The sequence below is a fragment of the Buteo buteo genome, chromosome 9 (genome assembly GCF_964188355.1).
Source record: "Buteo buteo chromosome 9, bButBut1.hap1.1, whole genome shotgun sequence".
Lineage (NCBI taxonomy): Eukaryota > Metazoa > Chordata > Aves > Accipitriformes > Accipitridae > Buteo > Buteo buteo.
In genome coordinates, this window is record NC_134179.1 from 19,478,965 (window position 1) to 19,504,126 (window position 25,162).

Below are 25,162 nucleotides of genomic sequence, written 5' to 3' on the forward strand. Positions count from 1 at the left end.
ATTTGATCACAAAAACCTTAAAACACCTTGTTCATGGCTTATTTGAGCTCCACATGTTCTTCCAACACTTTGGAGACCTGATGCCCCAATGCATCCCCTGTGGTTGGTGGCCCTGGGGTGCTGCTTGTCTCACCCAGCTCTCTTGGTCCCTGTCCTCAGCTGCACGAGGGAGAGAGTGTCCAAGACCGTGGGTGGTTGTTTTGTATGTTGAAATCTGGAAACCCAATGGGTTCATTCCTTGCTCTTTGGGTCTCTTTCCAGTGGTGGCTCGAGTGGTCAAGGCTATCCGTCACGGAGATGGACTTCCATCCTGGGCAGAAACTCTGTGTTGGGGCCAGATCAGTGCTGTCTAAATACCGCCCTCAAGAAAAATGCTCTGATGAGACTGTGTGATGCTCACAAAAGGTTTTGTTTTTGTTTTGTTACCATTGCAGTGACAGCTATATTGTGCGAGTCAAAGCTGTGGTTATGACCCGAGATGACTCCAGTGGGGGATGGTTGCCGCAAGAAGGAGGCGGTCTCAGTAGAGTTGGCGTCTGCAAGGTCACGTACCCAGAGGGCAATGGAAGAAGTGGATTTCTAATCCATGGTGAAAGGCAGAAAGACAAACTGGTAATAGACCCTAATTCAACTTTTGTCTGTTCTTATAATGAGAATTATCCCAAATCTATTGCTATTGTATTCTTGTGCAAGTTTTTTTTAAAACATAAAAAACAGGCATGTGCAGATAGTACCAGAATGGAAAAAACAAACCCATCCTCATCTAGAATTGCCATCTTTTGCTATCTAGATTGGCATGCTGCCACCTGGAAGGAGCAGGTAAATTTTCAGCATCCTTGTGCAAAGACCCCCTTTGATGATTGAAAAAGGGCCTGTGTTTTTTTTCTAAGACGTAGCAGGGGTAAGTGAGAAGTGAATTGAAGTGTAAAGAACCCATGAAGCCAGTCACATTGCACTGAGTAATGGAGTGCAAGCCTTTAGAACAGCCATGAATTATTTATGCTGCATGCTGTTCAGGGTTTGAACAAGCAGAGTGAGAATATGAAGACAAGTTGTCTCTTATGAATTGACGCACTCAGTTTCTCCTGGTAGCTGTTTATCTAAAAAGGAACTCTCTTCTTTACCTGCACAAATCAAATTAATAAAGCCTTTTCCCTATTTCCAGGGTCTGTTTTAGGTGTTATAGTTTGTTATGTTGTTTCTATATATTTGATTCTTGTGATCTTCACTCTTGTGAAGAGATGGGCTAGCTTAAAAATAACGCTACCTGCACAGGCTCTGCTAACTCAGTATTTGGGCAACATTGAGTCAGAAATGATCTCGCTTTCAAGAAGACTGGCATTTTAAAGCTGTTTCAAGTACAGTTTTTCTTTTGCAATACTATTTTGCTTAGGATGGTTTTTTTGACACTATTTGGGAGCTGTGCTTATGGTTTTGGGGGATGGAGTAAGACTAACAAGCCATTCCTGTTCTCCCTGAGCATCACTCTAGAGATGGGTTTTGGCACAGGAGAGCTTGAAATGAGTGCCTGGCTGGGTATGAGGGAGGAAAAAAAAGGTGAGGGGAGTGTTACAGCACCTCCTAAATCTGCTGCTGGTGGATAAAATTTCTGTTGAGCAAAATTATTGAGGGAAGAGGTTCTCCCTCCACCTGAGCCCCTGCTATCTGTGACCTGTGCTACGCTGGGTCTGGGTCCGAAATAGGCTCCTGGGGTAGGGAGCAAGCACCTACTCAAAGCACAAGCAAAAGTTGAATGTGCAATGGTTATGAGAACAATTACAGTGTCTGGTGTTTATTAGTCATCGTTTGGTAGGGAAGGATGTTTCCCTACATGAGACATGACTTGGCTTGCTTTTGGGTCTGGGCTGAGACGGTGCCGTCTGTGTCCTTGGGGTGGGAAAAGTGACTTTGCTCCTCTTCTGGGGCTTGCGCCCTTCCAGGTGGTGCTGGAGTGCTTTGTGAAGAAGGACCTGGTGTACACGAAGGCAAACCCCACCTTTCACCACTGGAAAGTCGACAACAGAAAGTTCGGACTCACTTTTCAAAGCCCTGCTGATGCTCGAGCCTTCGACAGAGGAGTGAGGAAAGCCATCGAGGACCTCATTGAAGGTACCGCGACACGTGGTGGCAGTCACTCCAACCCTTGGAAGAGTGGGGAACGGGTTTTGAGTCATGGAGCTGGGAAGAGGGATGGGTTTAAAATCAGTTCTTGGGCTTGGACATCTCTTGTGCATGTGTCCAAGTGTAGCCGGGTGCTTTCCCTGTGCTGAGCAAGCCTCAGCTTTTAAGAACTGAGTTTTCTCATCTGTTAAGGCAAGAAGGGGTTTCAGTCCAAGTATGTTCCAATCCTATCTGGCCTGGTCTGTCCAGACTTCCCCCCTTTAATTATCATTGAGTCTGTTATTACTGCTTTTTTTGATAGGCTTTGGTTTCACGCTAGCAATAGTAATTCAAACAGCCCAGGCTCTTCTTTATATGCAGCCGAATCTCATCTTACTGAGTCTTTGTTAAATCATAGTACGAATTCCTGCCTGGAGTTGAATAAAACTTTGTTTTGTTTTTGGTTTTTTTTGCAGTAATTAGTTTTGTCTGCGTACACGTAGTTGAATGGTAGTTCTTGAAGACTTTTTGTTGTGTTTCTGGGGTTTTTTTAATTCTGTAAAAAATGCGTTTGAATTGCCTGTGCTTTGAAGTTGTCATAAATTTTTCCTTTTCACATTTCATTGCAATCAGGCAATCATAATACAGCTATAATTCAATAGTGCTTTATTTTAACGAAATTTGATTCTTCATGGTTTTTTTGCTTAATTTTTTCTAACCATGCCACTTTATGTAGGGACATAGTGGTCCAAAGCCTTTCTCCCTCTCACCTGCTGTGACTGGGATGTTTTTATATACAGTTGGTATTATTTTTTTGAGGATACTAGCTCAAATACATATACATATATATATTCTTTTTGAGGACATTAGCCCCATAAGACAGCTTAACGTTCTGGATGCCCTGTCCTTGCATTAACATAGAAATGGTAGATACTGGGGGAGAATTAATCCCCCAGGGTTCTCTCCTGGTAAATACCTCATCAGTTAGAGGAAGCATCTTCTGAACTAGTTATTAATTTGCTTTTTCCTGTGCCATTAATGTGAACAAGCTACAGCTAGGCCTTCCTTTTTCTTCTTCTTACTTGCTAAAACTGGGAAGCATTTTAAGTCATAAAAGTGATGTTTTATATAAGTGGCATGGGATTGTGCAAAGTTTCAAGAGATAATAACTTGGCTGTATTGAGTAGTACTTTGGAGATCCTGATATGTGGCAACTCCTGTTCTGCTCTTTCTGATCCATTTTACAGTGGAGGTATTTAAAATCAAGTTCTGCTGTATCTCAGATACTTCAAAATCAGCAAATCTGTTTACCCCATTAACAGCATAGACTGATCCTCATGAATGTGTTCCTCCTTAACTTCCAAATAAGGCTTTCTGAAAGAAAAGCAGTAACTGGCTCATGCACACACAGCGTTGCGCAGTGGATTTCATTTATCGTATGTTTTTTGTTCACATAGTTGATCAAATTTAGCAGGTAATATTAAGCACAACTATGTGCATTCGAAACTTCACTTTGTGAAATTGCAGCTTTATTATTAATATTTAACCGATACTTTGTTCCCTGTAGCATCAGAAGTATAGAAGTCTTGTGCACAAGTACAGCAATCCTATGCAGCTCTGTAGAACATCTAGATTTTTTACTTTTAAAGCTAATGTAGCAAATGGCACAAATGTTTTCATGTTACTTAGTGTTTTAAGTGGGCTTTCACACTTAGCTCTGCACATCTTCATGATGAGGCAACTGAGAGCAGCCAGGGCTGGTGCAGATAGCATTATATAAAGCACATTATTTTTAAAAATTTCCAGAATGAAGGTGGTACAAACCGTTCAACTATTTTAGTTAGGGATGTGATGTGGCCCTAATTCAGTATAACAGTGGGCTTATATTAAAAAAAATAAATTGCCTTTGGCTTGGGGTTTCTCCCCCCACCAGAGCACCTTTCTGCACCCACCCTCCTTGGCAGCCTCATGGTGGGTGAAGCCACCTGGGAAGGGGGTCCAGGATCCCTAGCTGGGGATAGGGAAAGGGGTCACCCCCTTTTAGCCACAGCATGAATTTACTGCCAAGTCCAGCAATGACATGTGCCACCCTCCCTGCTGCCCCTCTGCGATGTGGGTGCTGACCAGGCTCTCAAGCAGCTCTGGAGGGGGACACCCGCAGGGTGGGGAAAGAGGTTGCAGGAAAGTGGTTTTTTTTTTTTAATGTGATTTCCCACTTTTCCAGATGATTACCATGTAATTAATGAGAACTGCACCCCGGTATTTTGCTCTTGTCCATGGTATTTACACTTTTCAGCTCTTTTCAAATACTTTGCTTACATCGTGCAAGGTTGTTCTCTGAGAAACAGCTGATAACAGAGAAGACCTCTACAATATATAACAACTTCTGAAGCTAGAAGAAGAAAAAAACCCAATCTAATTCTTCATTGTCAAAGTGATGTTTTGTTTGTGGTTTTTTTTTTAAATAAAAAGTAATTTTCCCCCCAGATTTAGGAAATACATGAAGAATAACTCATATAGGGTTTCTTGACAGCTGAGGATCTGGTCTTGAGCACTGATTAGTATGTAGTTTTACTGTTCTTCAGAAATGAAAGTCTTCTGTAATTGGAAATGTTAACTGCTATTTTTAACATAGTTAATTAGCATTGGCAGCCGTGCAGTTGCGTGTCAAGAAACACTTTCAGATTTTACCCTTCCAACCCAGCTACCAGGAGATGATTTTTTTTTCTTCCTTAATTTGAGCCCCTCTTTTACACATCTACAACATAAAGTTGTGAGGATCCAAATGTTTACCAGCCTAATAAAAAAAAAGTTGCCTAGAAATGTCATGTGTTTAAAAAGCTGTTGTTTTTGGTTTTTTTTCCTAGGGTCTACAACTTCCTCATCAACGCTTCACAATGAGGCTGAGATCGGCGATGATGATGTCTTCACTGTAAGTACATGTCACCTGAGGTTGTTCTCCTTTATGCTCCAGTTTGCATGGTCCAGTTGGAAAGGCTTTTCTTTTTATGCCTCAGGGTTGGCTTACAGCCATCTCCATGTTTGGCCAGTGGGTGTGTTTTATTTGGTGGAAGTATATCCTCTACAGAAGGTAGAGCCTTGGGTTTCTATTGGCCTCCTGTCGCCACGTGAAAAGCATGGCAGAGCAGATGTTGTCAGGGCTAGAAGTGAGTGAATAACAACTCTCAAATTTCCTATGTCTTGGCCTGAGTGGTGCACACACCTCTTAATAGCTCTCTTTCCCACAGACTCAAGTGGGTGGCTGCTACTCAGGTGCATACTCAAGGAAATAAGATTTTGAATTGCAGTTGTTAACAAAAGCCAACTTTTAAGTGTTTTGCCTATGCATGAAATGTGGAAAGTTAAAACAAGTGTTTTTCAGCTGGAGGAAAGCACAGTAGCATGCCATCTACCTAACCAGCGGTGACTTAAGTAGGAGTGAGTTGCTTGTATTTAATTTGTGGTAATGTCTAAAATGTGTTTTGGAGCTTTTCTGAAGCAGAAGAAGCTGCTGTCCTTGCTATACTTGCACATTTTAAAAGAGAAGGAAAAAAAAATAATTATGTCACATGAAATATTAATCCAGTCATGGATATTCCATGGACTGAAAACAAGATGCTCACAACGAATACTTTATTAATTTTATTTGCTCAGCTCCAATCGCAAACCCCCACACACATGCATACGTGTGTTAGTTGTATTATAAATGCCCTCCTTGTCCCGTGGTGCAGATGGGGCCTGGATGGCAGAAGGGTGGAAGGTGGGATGTCCTCAGCGCAGCAGCAGCAAACTCAAAGTCGTCTTTGAGATACTTTGCTGCATCTTTAGGGTGAATGAGGAAAAATTGAGGACAGGTATCAAGCTGTTTGAAAATGGGCACTGGGAAGCACGCAAAGCCAAAACGTGTTTTTGAGGGTGATGTTTTGCTGGTATGGGACCAGGGCAGGTTCCCTGCTGTGTTTTGACCAGATCCTCCCGACGGCTGGCATGTTGTCCGCATCTGTCCTTTTGTCACGGCTCCGGGAGACAAACAACAGCAGACAGGGTTAAAAGGTGACTTCCTGTGCTCCGCAGCAAAACTATCATTAGCAGCTGCTTCCCAACTACCTGCCAGAAGTGATTTATAGGCACTGGGATGGGATGGACCCGGGGGAGGCACTGCTGGAGCCAGAGCAGTTTCCTGATTTGTGCTGCTTTGTCCCCAAATTCACCAGGTGAGCCTTGCTCTGCTGGGGATGGATGGTCATGCTGGACATGTGTGTGGCTCTTCTGTGCTTGTCAGAAAGGGGATGACCATTGAAGTGTACCTTGGGCGGGTGTGTGCCAGCTCTCGCTGGGTTAGACATGGAAATACTCAGTGTTAAAGCAGTGAAAAGTAGCCTGTGGAAATGGGAAAGGACGTTTTTGCTAAAAGCCAACTGGCTGACATTTAGGGGCCTGGGAGTGCTCCTGCATTTCTCCATAAGCTCAGTCTTGTGGTTGAGTGTTGATTTTTAAACTTGTAGGGTGCTTTTTACTGGGAGGAAGAAGTTGTGCCTTTCAGTAAGTGTTGCTTTACATTGGGAAAGTTGGATGAATGGTGCCCCAGTTGCATCAAAATCACTCAAACTCCTGCATTCAAAGTGAAGAGCCAAAACTGCAAGAGATTTTCCCCCCTACTTGACCCTGGGGAGGTGACAGGTAACCCCCTGCCATACAGATATTTATGGGTAGGGTGCTTGGCGGAAAAGGAGGAACAAGCTACTTGATAGCATTAGCAAGGAGGGAAACCTCAGCTGCGGTTGGCACCTTGTTGGGATCCAGGGAGACATTCACACCTCAAGTTGTGCCCTGCCTCGCAGCACTCTCCACATGTTGTGTGATCTCCAGAGTGAGAGAGAGACTTCACTGATGGTGGTAGCTTGCATGGTGCTGTTGGTCAAGCTGTCACATCAGGGCAGGTGTGTTGTCATACTCCAAAAATAAGGCTTTAGGAGCATCTTCCTCCCCATTACTTCTTGTTTGCTTTCCTGGGATGAAGTTTGTCCTTCTCCTGCAGTCCTTAAGCTCTTTGAAGCTCTCAACTTCCTGTTTATCTGGTAGGTGATGGTGGAGTATGAAGTCTGTATAAGCCAGAAATAACAGACTGAAGCATGGAGGGGTTTTAGTCTGGGAGAAATTGATAGGGCTGTGATACGTTTTATTATTAACCTTCTGTTTCATTCTTTCTTTGCACTTCTTTTTTACTTGTGTATCATAGTCCATTTGGTCATCCTTGTACACAAAACTTCTTTACAACTTTCCTGTAAACTCTTTTCCCCAGCCACAGTAGTGGATTTTTTGGGTTTGGGTTTTTTTTTTTCCCCACTCTGTTTTAAAGAGAAAGTACATTTGTTCTTTTTTACTTCCTAAGGTAGTTATTAAAATCTTCACGGTCCTCCCCCTCTCCCACACATGCATGAATAAACTTAACTGCGTGTGGCAGAATTTTCAAAAGCATCTGCATGATTGAGTCATTTAATCAGTCATTTACCCATCTCTGAAAATCCCAGCCATCGCTGCTACACTGCTGCCTCAAATATTTGGCCTGAGGTCCTGCCTCTCCTTGAAGATGTTTCAATCTGTTCAACCACAGTGGTCCAAAAGTTCACATTTCTTATGCTGTTTTGCAGACAGCCACCCCAACTTTATCTTGCACGTCAGCACTGATCTTTGCACCGATGTAATGGTACCGGCTTTAAAACAGCCACCCTCCTTACATACAAGCACTGACCCTGATAACAACTGTTGGATATTGATTGACACAGGGCTTTTATACTGTCCCTGATCTTGTTAACTTCAGCACCACTCCATGGGATGATGACTTTGGGCATGTTTTTGTGTGTGCAACTCATACATCATCCATTTTGTTTATTCATCAGCCAGGATGAAACCCTTCTGGGCACCCAGCAAGTTATTTACATGGGGAAGAGAAGGTTTGCCCCAGAGGTAGAGCTCTCCCTCAGGCTATGATCTTGCGTGTCTTAATGGAGGATCATTTTCTTGTACTAGAAGGTGGGGGTTTTTGTTTTTAAGGGGGTGAATTATCTGCAGCTGTGGACACGTGAGCATTTGCTTGGGAAGCATCGCTGGTGTCAGTAGCCTTATCTCCTCCCATCACTGTAACTTGCGGTGCCAAGACCATAACTTGGGAAGCAGTACCTTGCACCATCCCTACGGCGTATGCTCTTCATCCATTGTTCTGAAGCATGGGTTGTATCTTTAAAAACGGGACTTTGCCATCTAATAATTTTCCTGTGGATTAGACCTACAGCAACTAGACAAATCAATACAAACCTCTGTTCTGAAATGCATACCTAACAGGGCAGAAAGCAAAAGTATATAGAAATACATGTCACTGACTTGAGGGGAATATGCTTATTTCTTAAATGAAATCTCCATTTAGAAGTTTTAACAATATGTAGTTGTGTTTCTTTAATTCCAGATTCTCAGTAGAGCCCATAAATGTTTTCCATATGTTAGCAAATACATTTCTCCTGTCTTGTACATTATAAATCGTCCTCTCAAGAGATGCAATCTGAGTAAGACTAGCCATCCGTTCTGTCTCCACTGGGGGAAACATTGTCTTTGCAATGGTCTGAGATTGTTCTGTTTGTCTTCATCCATCCAGCCTGCATCTTCAGCCTTCTTTAATTAACATTCATTTCAGAAATAATGTTTAATAAGGACTGAATATGTTCTGTAATTCCTCAGCCACAGATTTTGCCATATAATTGAGTTCTTGTGCAAAATTTTTTCCTTAATCTACACTTTTACTTTCAATTGCAGATAACAATCCCACATGACCATGAAGTGAAAAATGTGAATTGAGTCCAAGGAAAGAAAGGTCAATGTCTTCCAGAATCTGCAGAGTGCCTGAAATGGTCTCTTTTAGCAACCCGTCTGAAAAAGCAGAGGTGTTCGTGCTGAAACCTTATGACTGGTTCAGCTGAAATGCTGCGCATGTGTTTTTCAGATAAATCTACAGCCCTGTGACTGCTTTAGTGCTAAAGAAAAGACACCCACTGGCAGGAGGAGCAACAGCTCCCTTGTTAGTTCTGGTTTGTGAACCTAAAAATGGACTGCAGTTCCTTCTGGGTTAATGTCAATATGAGGGAGAAAACAACAAAACCCAACCTTACCAAGTTTTATATGCATGTTACAATCATAGCTGTTTCATGTAATCAATAATAATTTTAAAAAATCCTAGGTTTTGTTCAAAATGAAACTTGCAGATTTTTGCAGGTAGAGCAGGCACGATCTATAGGTGCATGGCCAAGCTACAGGGTTGCGTTTCAAGACACCTAGACTCGATCCATTGCTTCTCTTGCAGACTCCTGGCTAAAAGCCTGTTTGCCTCGGTTCCTCAACAACAAGACAGGGAAAATATTCTCCAGCTTCACTAAGGTGATGCGGACAGATCTTGCTGCCGCCACTTTTCTTCTCTGCACAGGGTCCTGGTGCTAAGATTCACACTGGGCTTCCAGCAGAAGTCTTCAGACTCATGTTTTCACTACAAAGTTGTCTGTTTTGAGTGATCCTGTGCCACTCGTGCCTTTTTCTCAGTATGAACATGTACTCCTGTGCTTGGGGATGTTCGAGTTGGGAAGTTTGTTACGTGGCTTGGACGCTGCTCACAGTCGTTTGAGACAGACACAATTACCCATTCTGTGCTGTAGTGGTGCAGATTATGGCAGATGTTAATGTTACAGTCCTCCTTGCATCTCTTCTGGTTTCCTAATTAAAAAAACAGATTTCTCCCTGCTGCCTTTCCATGAAACCTTTTCCCTACTTTTATCTCCCATGTGGGCCTCAAGCATGTTACAGCCTCACTATTAAAATTTATAAGATTTATGTTAGTTAGATAAACACTAAATCTAGTTTTTCATGCTGGCTTGGTCATTTCACGTTCAGATAGTTCTTTTAAAGAACGACTGTAGCTCTTTTTCTTTAAAGTAGACGTGTAGAAACCCAGTCCAATTCCTTTGGAATATATTTGTAAGTTCCGTGTGATGCTGGAGCATCTCTCGTCCCACCCCTCCATGGAAAATGATGTTGCCGAGAGTAGAGAAGCACTGAGTTGCAAGATTTATTTCTTTCACAAGTTGTGCTCAGGGATTGAGGAGCAGCAAGAGCCTGCAATTTTGTTTCTCTTAAAGCTAAGATAAAGTAACAGAAAGGAAAAATGCCTTTTGGAGGAGCAGAGCTCTTCATGAGGGTGGTGGGGTGCGGTGCTTAGGTTGTCACCGCAAGCAAATCCACCTTGTTTGCTCTGTGAGGCTGAGCAAAGCAATTAGAGGATTGTCACAGTGATAGGACTAGATGGCCTTACCTATGTTATTCTTCTTGCTCAGCAGCCAGCTGTGCTGTGCATGTACAGTTGAAGGGTTCACTGCTGCTAGCCACATCCTTTGATCTCTGGATTTTGGGCTTGCATTGTAAACCACAGCTATTCTAATTCAGATTTTAAAAGAAAAAAAAGTACTTGCCAAGAAGAGAGAATTCACACACAGAAACCAGCACGCTCAAATCCCTTCCTCAAAAAAAAAAAAAAAAAGAAAAAAAGCCTTTCCTGGCTTTGAGCAATGAACTGGACTAAGATTTATTCATGTTTTTTTATAGTTGGGTGTCTCAAGTTATATGCAGTGCTCTGGGCATCCCCGTCCTACACTTCAACAGTCAGTGCAACACCAACTTAGCAATTGCTTGTCATGTCTGAACATGGCTTTTGCTCTTTGCACTTCAGTGCTGTGAAATTTGCCTTGATTTGTTCCAGCAGACTGACTACTGAGGTAGTCCCGGAGTCTGAAGTCGCTGGTTTACCTGTAGTTTGTTTTGGTTTGGTTTTTTTTTTTCCTTCCTCCCATTAATACCAGGGTGTATAAGCTTCTTGGCGAAATTCTTCCTGCTTTTATGCCAGGGTTCAGGAGGCAGGATAGATGCCACTGCAGTAGTGAAAAGGTCCTGAATATCCAGCTATTTTAAGGCTATCTTCTTTTTTTTCCTTTTATTCCTTGTCTTTCTTCAGGTTAACTTTGCCCACAACAAATTCATGCCACTCAGTGGGAATGGATAATGATGCTCAAAGAGATTTTTCAGTAGGGAAAGTGAAGTGGAAAGTTTTCCTCTGGCTTTCAGGTTTTTTATAGTGTTGTGTTTCTCCCTTTCCTTCAGGACCTCCTGTTTCTTTTAAGTGATGCTGGAAATTAACCCATTTATTTTCTTACTCTTTCTACCAATACGAGCAAGCTATACTCACTGATAATTTAATGCAGTTGTCACTGAGACGGAGGTATCACTGCTGTCATCTGGGATGTCAGCTGCTCTTTTCTCTAAGTCCTTCAAAACTGTAGCGGCAATTAGTGTCTACTTCAGCCTATAGATTGCCCTTGCTTGCTCACAGCCTGTCATCTGGACAGGAGGAAATATGAAAATTACTGTGGTGTGGAGGTGCACAGAACATAAAATCTATTTATTCTTGTGTATATCACAGATTCACAAGATGTAAGTGAAGTGCAGAGCTAAGGGGAACTGATAGGAGAGAGAACTGTGGGGTAGATTTGAAGCTTTATTTGCTTTCTTTAAAAGAAGGGAGGGGGAAGTAGAGGTCTTGCACAATTTATATATTGCTTTGTTGTATTTATCATTACTTTTTTGCTTTCGGGTCAATCTCTGGTGGGCAAAGCAGGCTTTTCTTGCTGCAGATCAGGAATATACAGTTTAACAGAATTCCCAAATGCACTGAACTTCAGTTACTTTGGCACTGTTTCAGTCTAAAGCTTTCAAACAGTAAAACCTTCTCTTTTTTTTTTCTTTTTTTTTTTCTCGTTTTTTAAACCAAACTATCAGTCTGGTTGTCTTACCCCACACAGTCTTCAAAATCCTGAGTCCCTGGCAAGGACAGGATCACCCAAACAGTACTGCAGCGCTTCCCAAGGGTCCGGCAGTCACCGCTGCGCTGGCAGGGAGATGATGGAAACACGGTCGGAAATTTGGTCAGTCACAGGTACCCGTGTGCACTTCGTGGAGGAGGCAGAAAAGTGTTTGCTGTCACAAAACCAGACCTGAAAGAAAGGATGTGTTTTTTTTTTTATTTTTTCACATTAGCCCAAATATGGGAAGCGGTCCTTTCCTGCAAATATCAGCCTACTAAGAGCTTGGGGCGTTTGGGGTGTCTGTGTGAAGACAAGGTGAGGAGCATCCATCGTTCAGTAACAAATTATTAAGCAGAAAATACCTGTATTGCTATCAGATCTTCCAAGTCTTGCTGTCATGTAGTTTTTATGTAGCTAATTATAGCAACAACTTGCATGTGTTGAGCTACTTTGCTGAGGGTAAGCAATTTCTCTTCTCACAATTCTTCCTCTCAAGACCGTTTTTGTAGTGTATTTTCTGGCTCTGTACCGTTCCCACATACAAATACAATTGGCCCTGTGCTAGGATTGGGATATATCCTGCAGGAAACTGAAATTTGATCTTCTGCTGTGATCGAAGTTTCCTTATAGCTGTATCTTGCCAGAACTTGTAAGCGTTGTAATTTGTGCACCAGTTAAGTATCGAGTTTTGTTCACTTTGCCCCAGCAGTGCAAAGGAGATTTTTGTTAGGTTTTTTTCTTTCTTTCTCTTTTTAACACCTGTTTTCCCCCTTCCCTGTGCTTAAATGATGATATGGTAGCATATTTTAGTGTGCCAGCTCTTTTGGTTTCATATTGTCTTTAATTATTTTGTTATGTATAACCACACTTGCATTCATTTAAGTAATCTTCAGATGACTGAAAGCCTGTTTTCTTGTAATATGCAGTCACCTGAGGCTTTGGGATGAGAAGTGTCACCAGCAAACCTGCCTGTAGGATTCCTTGTCCAAAGGTGAATTGACTGCTGCTTCCCTAGCTGTAGTTTCTAGCTGATGAATTCGTGATCTGAGTGCATTGTAGCACCATTTCTTACTTGCAATCAGCTAGCTGCGTGTTCGTCTTCTGAAAAAAATAATGTGGCTGTGTAGTAATGTACTTAAACTACATGATGAGTTAAAGCATGAAGCTGTTTGTGAATGTGTTCCCTTTTAATTTATCTGGAGCTCAATGCTTTAGTGCACTTGTGTGCTTAAGGCACAAATGTGTCAGAAACAAAACACAGCCAAGATGAAATTGCCCTTTCTTAATGTACAGTAAAATGGGGGGGGAAGAGATTTTTTCTTCTTCTTTCACTTTTTTTTAAGGATTATTTTTTAACCTGGATCAGGTTACTGGTTGGACTTAGTGCATGGCCCTGCAGGCAATAGCAGCAGCCCAGATAAAGGAGGGATGCAGCATGGTGAGCATCCAGAGGTGGAGCTGGAATTGCTGGCAGCCAATGAAGCCATCCCTGGGACCGCTTGCTGAAGGTGGGCTTTGCTATTCCTTCCCAAAAGCAGTCACTGTGCCCCTTGCTGTTTCCCTTGCGTAGCTCTGATTCCTTGCCCTCAGCCAGGAGGAGCGTTTGCAAGTACAGCTCGTCTTTTCTGTGTTTGCAGCGCAGCGGTTTTGCCTACCTCAGCTTATCAACAGAGCTTTGCAGGCTGGGTTTGTGGCCTTCTCATTTTGGCCTTGCTTTTGTTCAGCCGTGGTTCCCTGGGCATTTTTTTGGCATTATGTAAGGGGGACCTGATTTGAGGCAAGATGCCTGTGAAAAGCAAGTTATTTTCCAGCCAGCTCTGTTCTCCCTACCTTGCTTTTGCAGCATAGCCATGCCAAGAGCAGAGCTGGTGTGGGGGAGCGGGAATGGGGTTGCAGGGGTTATTTTAACATCATATATGAAACCACAGCCGAGGGATGCAACTTGACTGATGCATCGTTAGCCTCAAAGCCGCTGACAGCCAGCAGAGCGGAGAGGGGCTCCTGCCTTCACCCTTTTACCAGCACAGCTGACCCCGTGCTGAGCCAGCCTGGGGAATTGAACCAAAAACTAGCCCTATAAAAGAAAGCAAATACTTTTCCGGTGGTTTAGCTCCTTGAGCCAGCTCAGTGTAGGGCTAGAGAAGCAGAAGTGCTGGCTCAAGGGAAACCGTAAGCACTGCTGGCTAAGCAGGCGGCAAAAAACCTCAGCCACCCTGCTAATATTCATCGTGCCACCTTCTGCAAGACAGCTTCACTGGAGACCTTTGCTATGCTTGTGCCAATGGTACAAGTAAGGTGGTTCTTGCACTCGGGCTGAGCCAGGCTTAGTATTTATGGCATTTTCCTCATTCATGTTGCTACTGTGAAATCTATCCTTCAGTTGAGACAAGGAGACAAGATAGTTGAGGTGGTGTCAATGGGGATGTGTTATGGCCAAATGTTATGCTTTTACCTTGAAAATACATAGTTGATATTACTATTGTTTTCCATTAGGTTCCTTCTTTAATCTGGGCTATGTAGTTAGCCTTTGAAGCGTATAGTCCTTTCTTTTGGCTGTGGGGTGCTTGAAAATTTCACAAAGACAGAAAATGGCCTTTTCCATTATTTTAATATGCAACCTAAGGAAGTGGCTTTCAGCAAGCAGCTGTATTTGTAATCTGCAACCTATCTGCCTGCTGTGTTCGAACAAAACGCTTTGTGCCAGGGCACTCATGGGAGGAGGCACCGGGGACGTGGGCTGGATTTGAGGTGTCTCGCCCAGCCCTGGACACCACCTCTGAAGGTGACAGGTGGAGCAGACCCCGCGCAGGGTGTAAACACAGTTGGAAAGAGGCAGCCTTGGCCAGGGGGACAGAGTGATGATTGACAACTTCCCATGCCATGGCAGAAAGGATTAGGGAATTGCCGCCCAGCACATGACCCGGCAGCGCTGGTGGGGCCAGAGGGATGTGGGTCTGGAGTGAGCCGGCAAAGCTGTGCTTGGCCCCAGCATCCCAGCCTCTCCGCATAATTTAGAGGGAGGAAAGCATTTGGCTCCTGGTGCAGAGCTGGAGCATCCGTCTTGGCAGTGATATGAAGGGGGCTGAGTCGGAACTGCAGGGCAAATGACTATGTTGCAGTGCTGTTCATGAGAGACCCTGTAATTTCCACGTGCTGTTTAAACACTGGCAAGTCTGGTTTGAATCTGTTGTCTCATGTAACAGGTAGAAAAGAAAAGAAAAAAACCAAAACACAAAGAGTTCAGGCCACTTGGAGTGTGCACCCGAGTTTTGCCAATCTAACCATAATTTGGTTGCATCCTCGTAGATGTTGGGGTGTTGGGGGGGGCAGTTCTTTTTTTTGGAGAGTTTGGAAAGGAAAAGGAGGAGTTTGGTAAAGCTAAACAATGAAACGTGCTTCTACATGAGGCTTCAAGAATGATTTTTCTTTAAAGTGGCAGGCTCCCCCTTTCACCCCTTTAAAGAAAAAAAGAAAACCAACCTTCTGACTGACAAAATACTGCAGGATGACGTTCCCTCTACCCCCAGGCATGTGTTTGGTAGTAACTGAGGATGAACAACAGAATACAAGCGTCTGGAGTCAAAATGGACCTCTGCCCAGTACAGAAATGCATTATAAACTACTGCATCTAAATAGCCCTGTTTCCTTCCCTCACCTGCCTGATGTGTTTTGCCAAAGGTCTGCTCACCTCTCATCTTGTAAATATTTTATGAAAATTAAATCAGAAGTGATTATAGGAAGCAGTTCATCTGTCTCTGGTTCTGTCTGCAAAAGGAGAAGGGAAGGCAGAAGTAAATGAGTACCATTGCATTTTTAAGCAGACCCTGACATATTTGCAGTGCATGTGAAGAGGGTATTTTAAAAGTTTGTATCAGCTGTTGGATTCTATTTTGGTGATGGATTCCAGCTAAAATAACGTGGATGCTCATAACTGTGTGAATAAATGACCCCTAACTGACTTTTTAAAATATGCTGTCAGCCTGCTGTAGGAAGTTTGCATTTAACTTTTTTCCCCTCTATTTGTAACCTGGTGTATTGTATAGGAGGAGCACACTGCTGAATTTAGAGGCTGAAGTGTTGAATTTGTACATAGCAATGACATTAATGATTGATTGAGTGCACCGATTCTTTTAGCTTAGCTAATCTAATTTTCATTAGCATTTTCCACCACCCCCCCCGCCCTTGAAAATTTCTATATAGAAGAGCTGAGATTCAGTGGTGAGTTACGTGAAGCCATCTGTTCCCAGCTGTGCTCAGCAGCAGTGCAGGCTCTTCCCATCCCCGTGCACGTCCAGTGTTTAACAACCCCCAGCTGAGCTTCGCTCCTTTAGTTCCTAGCATCTCTACCCATCTTCTGAAAGGAAAGCTTTTCAGCAGCATTGGATGTGCTAAATTCCCTGTTAGCATCTTAAAATTAGGAGCTAGCACTTTCCAAATTAATTGTGGCTATACTGATGACAAGCAAGTCAAAGACAGAAGACTTTAAAGTGGAGCTGGCACCCACCTCCCTCTCCAGACCCCACTGTCTCTGCCCTCTGCTTTGCTTGGAGACCCTCCTGTGACATCAGGGCACAACCTTCTACGGGTGATCAGCTGGCATCAGGGAGCTGATAAAAAAATGATTTTGGGCTGGATTCCTGTGGTTCTCCACTCAAGCATGTGCACAGAGCAGGTGATGGGACCGGTGGGAGGGAGAAGCAGGGACCATCGCCTCCCCACAGCAGTACGGACCTTGGTGGCTGTCTCTCATGGCTTTAGCAGAGGACAGCTGTGGTAACATGGCTAATATTACTTGTTAGAGGAGGGAGGCTTTGCTAATCTTCGCGGAGCTGTACGAACACAAATATTGGGCAGCTGATCATCCTGACAATGCTGTAGTCTGTACCAAGATGTCATTTCCATGGCATAAACAGATTAACGGAGCCCTTTATGCAAAAAGGAAAAGCCTGCCTCTGTCCCTAGATGGTTTTAAGCAATTGGTTGGTTTAAACAGTTCCCAGGTTTAGGTAAAAAGATCCTGCTTGAAGCAATGTAGCTCATCTCGGCATGGAGAAATCCAATCAGGCCACAGGAAGGAGGAGTTACAGAAATGAAGAAGGAAACCTAGGAGTCCTGGTAAGGAGACACTCTCCAGATTGATGAGGACACGAGTGCCTCATGAGTAGGCAGAGCCATCCCACTCTTGCCACTCTACCTATGGTGGAATTGCTGTGCTGCCTGGGGAGCAGCCGCAGTAACTGGGGCTTGTGGTTTGAGGTTGTTTTCCCTTATAAGAACCTGATGCGCAGACTCTTCCTTCCATTGAAGCGGTGCTGTAGCCCAGTGGTGCAGTACAGGCAAGGCGAGGGGTGTCATATGGGAAGGAAATGTTGTGTGGACCCGCTCACAGCCTCTGGTCCTGGGCTGAGTCCAAGCAACATGGGGTACTGTCTTCAGTCCTCCTCTGACTTTTGCAGGCATTTCTCTTTGTATCTGTGCAGATGCCTGCTTTTGCAGAGATGTGTCTGACACCTTGTATCACTGGCAAGTAGTGAAACAGGGAAGTCTCACTGAGGTTTCCCCCTTACCACATCTGAGTCTTTGTCATATCATTTAACCATGTCTGATTCTCATATATTCTTTTTACTCCTCAAAGTGAGCTGTTAAGCCACATCTGTGGTCCATGCAGAACTGACCGATGATGCCAGAAGCAGGTTTATCATTAGCTTAACGGAGATGATCTTGTGCACCAAATTCTTGTAAATGTTGCCTAAGTTTTGCTGACTTAAGACAGCAAAGCTACCAGCATTCTTCTGGCGCTAAAAGCTATAACCATAAAACTTAAAAATAAAAAAGGTAGTAGTAAAACTAGCTAGCTTTCTGTATTTTATATTGGTATTTGTGTAAGTGGTGACTAGGAAACAGTCCAAACATTTGAGAAACTATAGCCCTGTTCTGGTTTTAGAAAAATCTGAATCCATGCTTATTGTTATGGTTGTGTGCAGCCAATTTATCTTTGAACTGTACTGGAGTATGATCTAACATGAAGCTTTTCCTTCAGACTCTCTGCTAAGGAATAGAAGTAGATTCAGCTCCAGCGGTCCTCAGCGGATGAGAGTGTCAAAAAGTTTCAAAAATGTATGGAAGCAATTTTTTTCAATACAGTTTTTGTCTTGTCTTCAGTGATAGGAAACAAACAGAAATTTGAGAAAAGCATTTTCTTCTGTGGCTTTATCTTGCCATGACAAATTAAAAGCTTGTGCTCGGGAGACAAGAGTCTCAAATCTTAAGAGATTTTTCACACTGAACCTTTTTCTTAATACTTAGATAATCTAAGCCCCCTTTGAAATGGGCTGTCCTGTGTATACAGGGCACACTTAGAGGTGGATGGAAAATGTCAACTGTTTCCTCTTCTAATTTTCTTGAAAAGAGAGAAAAAGGCATTTTGAGACAAAAATTAGGATTTTTGCAGTTCCCCTCTTTGTGAAATTCAAAAGTGCTATATCTCTTTAGGCTTAAAAAAAAAAAAAGTTGGATGGGAAAGGAAGGACTCGTTATGGCAAGATTAAGCTGAGGGAGTTCTAGGAGACTATATTTTATCTTAATTTTTTTGGAGAGGTGGAAGTTTCTTTGCCATGCATCCGAAATAACTCTCAGACTTCCTCTTTGTGAAGTTCATAAACAGCAGAGGCTCTGCAGATAAACTTCAGATTGACGCTTAGCTCAGTATTGCTCGCTTGCTGTACCGTTTCACCGACTTTATCATTTTTCCTTTCTGTATTGATAGCACAGCTGTGTTTTCCCTTATTCTACTGAATGAAAAGGGCCAAGTGAAGAAGAGCTGGCTTGTGCCAGGTCTCCCAAAGGATCGCACCTGGGCAGAGCACTCAAACAAAGGGCTCCAGCTGCCTGCAGGGAGCTCATTGTGCGGGTCTTGGCCGGAGGTGGTCAGGCTACGGTTGGAGGGAGGATGCAGCTTTCTGGCTGTCATTTTTCCAGGCTTATCCTCAAGCCATGAATAGGTGAGGGTGCTGGGTTTCTTCTCCTGGGGACGATGGGCACATCTTTTCACATGACGAGATGGTGATGGGCTCCTCTTTAACATGTCTAGGCTTCCTGAACTGAACACAGGAGCCACTGTGAGGAGGTCTGGCTGTTGCAGAAGGCTGCCTTGGTAAAGATGAGACCTTGAGCCCCCATCAAGTTTTGTGTTTCCATGCTGCATGTTGACAGTCCCCCTCAGATATGGGTGATGCAGTGAGCGGCCTTGCACAGCCATGGGAGCTGAGCAAAGGGGAGCATGGCAGTAGACAGCAGGTTGGTTTGTAGAGGGCTTGTGCTTTGTAAAGGCCAGGCTGACATGGGTTTTCGATTCCTTTAGGACCATTACTTGCAAAACTACTTGTTAACATCATGATACTTCTATTCCCCCTTGTCCTTACCACCTCATGTAACCATTAAAATCCTAGAAGGAGAAGAAAAACGTTGTCTTGCTTGACCCACAGTTATTTTTGACAGCAAACTTGCAAGTGCTTTAGCTAGCTGAGAGCACTTCTGGAAGTTACAAGTGACAGAGCTCCATAATTTCCTTCTGACAAGCTGCCGCAGATTGTATTGCTTCATAATTTTGAGACAAATCTTGTGTTTTGTAGTCACCCTTGGATGTTGCATCACATGGGGTGAACCTATTCTGTAAAGCCATTAATGGCAAGGTGATCAGTCCAGTTCAGGAGCAGGAAAAAACTTCTTTTTCTCATTAGTTTTGATAATAGATGCTTATCTCACAATATTACTTAGGCACCTGATTAGCTGGCCGTTCTTCTGTAACAAATCCATTTCAATGAGAAGTAAACTACAGTAAATTATTAACATAATCTTCTTTACTAATGACTAGGGTTTTTTTTAATTTAATGAGTCACTTCTGAAAGTCTGAGGGGGAAACAGGGACACTTTTTTTTTTTTTGTGATGATCACACTGCAATCATTTGCATGTAGAAGCCTGGTGTTGTTTCTCAAAACAGCCATAGCAAACATGCGATATGTGTGCTCACTCAGATATGTACTGCTCACTTGCAAAAGGAAATGTGTTGCACAGGTTTTATAAAATTACTATTATGGTCATGATTAATGATTTTGTTATCCAGGCAGTGAAACCACAAGACTTTGCGACCGCCATAGCAATAGCAAAGCTCTAGTACATGCGGTACAAATTTCTCTAATTAAGTATTTGAGGGCATGTTGAAACAGAGTTTCTTACCAGACTCCCTGTTCCAATAACTTCAGTTTTGGGTTCATTTCTCTTATGTGGCTACTGGGCATGTTTTCAATAGTTTCCCCTCAGAAACAAATACTGGAGCTGGACTGGTTTCAACAGGCTTTAGAGGAAGACAGTGTTTCTCTGACAGACCAGTGACTCAATGGTTTGGGACATGTTTTTCCATCAGTGAAATAGCCTGACTCTGGACACTATGTCCTTTCTAGATACATTCCTGTAGGCAAGTGTGTTGTATTTGGGTGACCTGCAACAACCCTCTCATGTCTCCCCCCCTCCACCATCTTCCCCAAAATTTTCACTGCTGTGTTGGTGGTAGAAAATCCCAGCCAAGACCCAGTCTTGTCGTGGGGGACATAAGTTGTTCCCTGCTTCCATCACTGACAAAGTCTTGCCATCATTTGTTTGTAGTGGCATTTGGCTGAAGATGAGAATGCCTTTTCTTTGAGAATGTGCCTGATTTTTGCCAGTCACCAAGTCCAGGTTCACTCCCAGTGGAGTGGTACTGAGAGAACAGTATGCTTTTGAAGACCTGAGCATCATCATGCCTTTGATCCTCAATCACTTAGTTTCCTCTGAGGTTTTCCATATGGCTTTTTGAACCACGTTTTAACTATGGGCTCTGTCAGAAGTAACTCTTTCTGTTTGAATCTTACCCAAGCCTATTCCAGTGAATGCCTTGCAGTCTTCTCTTCTGAGGGATACCAGAAGAATAATCTCTTCTTACTCACGTTCCCATGGGACTCACGATTCAATACTACTTCTCTTCCCATGTTCACGGTCCCTTCCATCATCTCTTTTCCAGAATGGAGAGACCCAGGCTATTTAGTTAGTTGTTGTTGAGAAACCAACCCATCTCCTTGATTTTCCTGACCGTGGCTCTGTGAGCTTGCCATGGTGACAGTATCCTTATGGACACAGGGTGGAGGGGAGGCCAGAACTGCAGACAGACTAGGGAAGCACAGCAGATACATACAATGCCTTGATGATCATCTTTGTTGCTGCTGCTTTTTCTTTTTTTAATCTGTTGCTGAGCCACCAAGCTGACACTGTCACAGGGCTGTCTGTTTTAACTCCAAGATCTCTTTCTTGAGCAGCAATAGCTGGCTCAGAGTGCATCATTGTACGTGTCAGATCAAGGTGTCTCTGTCACTTTCCACTTTAGGGATAAAATTTTTTTTAGGTTTTTTGTTTGGTTTTTTTTTTTATTCATCCAGGCTCTCAGCATTATGAGATTCTTAAGCAAATTTTCAGGATCAGCTTTCATTTTTACTCCCTTGAATAACTTAAGTTTCATCAGAAAACTGTGTCATCTTGTTCATCTCTCTCTTCAGATCATTGATGACTATGCTCACCAGCACAGGTGAGGAGCCTGTGGGGTTCATTGGTGACCTTCTGCTCAGGAGGGAGGTATTTCCTACCTTTTTTTCCCAATATTCAAACCATTCATTCCTATGTGTCGAGAGCCTTCTCTCTTCTACAGAAGTTTGAAGCTTTGATGGGGGACCTGGTTGGAAAGTAACAGGGCTTGTCCCAGCCAATGGTCAGCAAGGTAACCCTGCAGACGCTGCGTTTGTCAACCAGTTGCCTTTAGCGTCACCAACCAGGAGGCAGCATGAACTTTTTTTACAGATGAGTGAGCAGAGACCTAGTCTCAGATAGCTTGCTTTCTCCCTTTCTGGGCGCTTAGGTTAAGTGTTTGTGTTGGCAAACTGCCCCTCTAATCTGAGGACATTGAACGTGGAAATGCAGCAATTTTTAATAAGGTGAAAGGAAAGGCCAGAGCCACAGCCTCTCTGGTATGCTGCAAACAGGTTTTGTAGCCATGTCAACACATGTGGAAGAGAGGCTCAATTGCCCTGCTGGGTCTGAAGGAGAATAAGGTGTGGAGGAAAGCAAGGGTAGATAAGAATCAGGCAAGATAAAAATCACTACAGCCTCTTTTCCAATTGCCTATTGCAGAAATACTGCCTTCCCCGAGAGGCAGCAAATAGCATGCTGCTTGGAGGGCTGGTTATAGCTCCCAGCTACCCCACTGAGATTATCTAGCAGTTACATTCAGTTTGGGATTTTTATTTTCATTTAGGAGGGTAAGGGGGTTGCAGGCCAGTATGTGCAAACTCCTCCAGTTGGGTAATTTTCCCAGGCTTTCTTATTTTGACTATGAGCACCCATGACGTTTTCGGAGCATAATACACGAAAGGCTTGCCCCAGCAGGGCTCGGCCGTGGTTCCAGTGAAGGTGAAGGGTCCTGCTGGCTGGCACAGCACCGTGTTAAGGCCCTGCCTTCTTTTTGGTTCATGTCAGTCAAAGTTTAACTTTGAGAGCATGCTGCAGACTGAAGCTGCCTGGACTATGGGGTGTGTGCCTTTCTGTTGTTGTTCTGAGAAGCTTAAATTACAGCTTGGCATCTGGGCCTGCACCGCATACAGCACTGCAAAAAGGTACCCGAATGAGGTGGCTGTTGTAACTAAATCCTAATTTTCCTGGGGTTTTCCAAATAGGTTGGAAGCTTAATGTTGTTACAAAGTACTTGCTTGTAGAAGCTGCTCGTTTTCTTTTGAAATGTCCCCAAAACATGCTAGATATGGTAGGACCTGAAGTTACAGGCACGAGAATTAGCTTTGAAGGGTTTAAACCCCAGATTTGAAGTGCCTTTGTCTAGTAAGATACGAAGACTGGGCTGAAGAAACCACTTTTTAAAAAGAGCCTGAATATCAGTGCAGTTACATTTTAGAGGTGGTGTTAACCATCTTAAGAGTTGTTCTACTTCTAGGTACTTGTTTAAAAAAACCCAACCAAAACAAACACATGCCATTAAAACTCTGTTCCTAATGGGTGGGTCAGCCCTTCAAAACTTATCCTGCTTGTTGTACCTCTCAGATAACCCAGCCTGGCCTTACATCACACTGCAAAGAGATCTGTATATTTGCTTTCAACAAAGTAAGTTGGGCATTCAGTGCTTTTAAGTGCTATACAGGTTGAAGAGGATCAACACCTATTTTGTGTTGTAATACTTTAAGGTGTGCTCACCTTTGGACAGAGTCTTGCAGAGCGCTGTTTCAGAATAAACAAATGCCCACAATGAGTGTTCTTGTATTCTTGGAGTAAGAGACGTGTCTAGTACGATTCATTGGAAAATAATATTTAAAGAGTGCATTCTTGACAAGGAGAGAAGGCTTTTCAGGTAAAACCAGTCTTCTCCCACTACCGATACAACTTTTTTCCTCCACTCTTGAGGTTGTGTCTCTAGCTAACTGTTGTGGCAAATGGAAACCTTTCCCTTGGACTTGTCATAGGTGCAGCACAGCTTGTTAGTTGGGAGGGGGATGGAGATTTTTCTTAGTTCAAAGCATCAATATTTTTGGCACGTGCAGTGTTACAGCTCTTCTGATCGTTGTGCATGGAGGCTCATTTTTCCTGTTCCTGATCTGTTAGTGCACTTAACAGCTGTCCTCTGGTATTCATGGTAATATGAAAAAGCCCAAGTAATCTATGAAAAGAATTAATCAGCAAAATCCTGAATGTCTAGAAATTGTATGGACACTATTTTAGCCAAGGAAGGGCTATGGTGAGAGGATAGCTAAGACTGGTACACCACTGTGTTTCTCCAGGAGGTGAAATACATATAATAAGAAGTCGCGGGTATTGACAACAGCATGTTATTGTGTGATATTTCACCCTTTTATGATCATTGTTGTGTAATGATGCAACTAGTTAACCTAAAGAAAGTGCTCACCATGAGCCAGGAATATATAAAAACACAAGCAACATTCATTGCACATTAGAGATTAGTGACAAACCGAGGGGAAAAAAAAAACAACAAAACCCCTGAAGTTTTTAAAGGAAAGCTGATTATTCAAGTAGCCTGTGATGAACTGGAATTCGGTGAGTGTTTGGAGAAGAACGTGTAAAGGAGGTTTTGGCTTAATGGGAGACCTACAGGTTAATGAAATTGCCAGTATTTTTATAGCCTGGGTAACTAGTGGGGTACAGCCTGGACACACTGATGCTTTGTCTGAGTCTGCCCATGGGACTTCCATGATTGCATCATTTGACGGAGTTTAACTTTGCTCTTCAGAGTTAGCTTCTAGTGTGAACGCTCATCATCCTGCAATGCCCAGTATAACAAATAACATGCCAAGTGAATACAAGTGGTGTTAGTGAATATGTCACGGGTAGGCTGTGGCATATTATTTTTCCATGTGTGTGGCGACAGCTTTTATGGCCTGGCAACAGATCTGCCTCTTTCAAGTATTTTATGTGAAACTTTATGAAGCTGCCTGCTGTCAGGTGTTGCCAATATTGCAGGTGTGTGTAAAGTCAGTGAGTGGCAAAACATCTCTTTTAATACCGTGTGCAGTAACAGCTGAATGTATGATGATTTTTTTCCCCCCTTTCCATTTAAAACAGAATGCTACAGATAGCTCCTCTAACTCCTCTCAAAAAAGGGAACAGCCTGTACGAAGTCTGGCTTCTCCTGCATCCTGCGAACATCGAAGAATTTGCACTCGTGGACACCTTCACGACCATTATAGCTCTGACCATTACCATCTAGAACAAGTAAGATTTCTTCCCAGTGTGGCCACCTAAAGGGCTGTGTCTGACATAGCTAAGACTGGTGTTTGGTTTTCCCCCCACATCCTTGAAAGACCCCCCTTCCTTTCTCTTCCTTTCCTTCTCAGTTAGCTTTAAATGGCTTCCAATTATTTTAAAAAAAAAAAAAAAAAGGTTTTACACTGTGATTTAATGTGTTATGTTGTACCATGTGCACACAGACCATTGTAGGTCTGTGACAGTTGTACTCATTCCTGAGCCAAAGGCTGAAACTCTGTGATGGGTCACACTGTAGGGCGTACAAAGAAGAAAAGACAAAAATTGTTAAATGCTGGCTTTTCTGTGCTTAGGAAACAGTGAT

General features: G+C 43.2%; 1 protein-coding gene across 4 annotated transcripts in view; it reads left to right on the forward strand.

Moving 5' to 3' along the window:
* Positions 1–25,162, forward strand: part of SPRED2 (sprouty related EVH1 domain containing 2) — a 66,189-nt gene that overhangs the window by 37,462 nt on the left and 3,565 nt on the right. For all 4 annotated transcript variants that reach the window (XM_075035546.1, XM_075035548.1, XM_075035545.1 and 1 more), the window contains exons 2-5: positions 435–612; positions 1,941–2,109; positions 4,968–5,032; positions 24,658–24,807. In XM_075035546.1, coding sequence (XP_074891647.1) covers positions 435–612; positions 1,941–2,109; positions 4,968–5,032; positions 24,658–24,807 — 562 coding nt within the window. The remainder of the gene's footprint in view (positions 1–434; positions 613–1,940; positions 2,110–4,967; positions 5,033–24,657; positions 24,808–25,162) is intronic.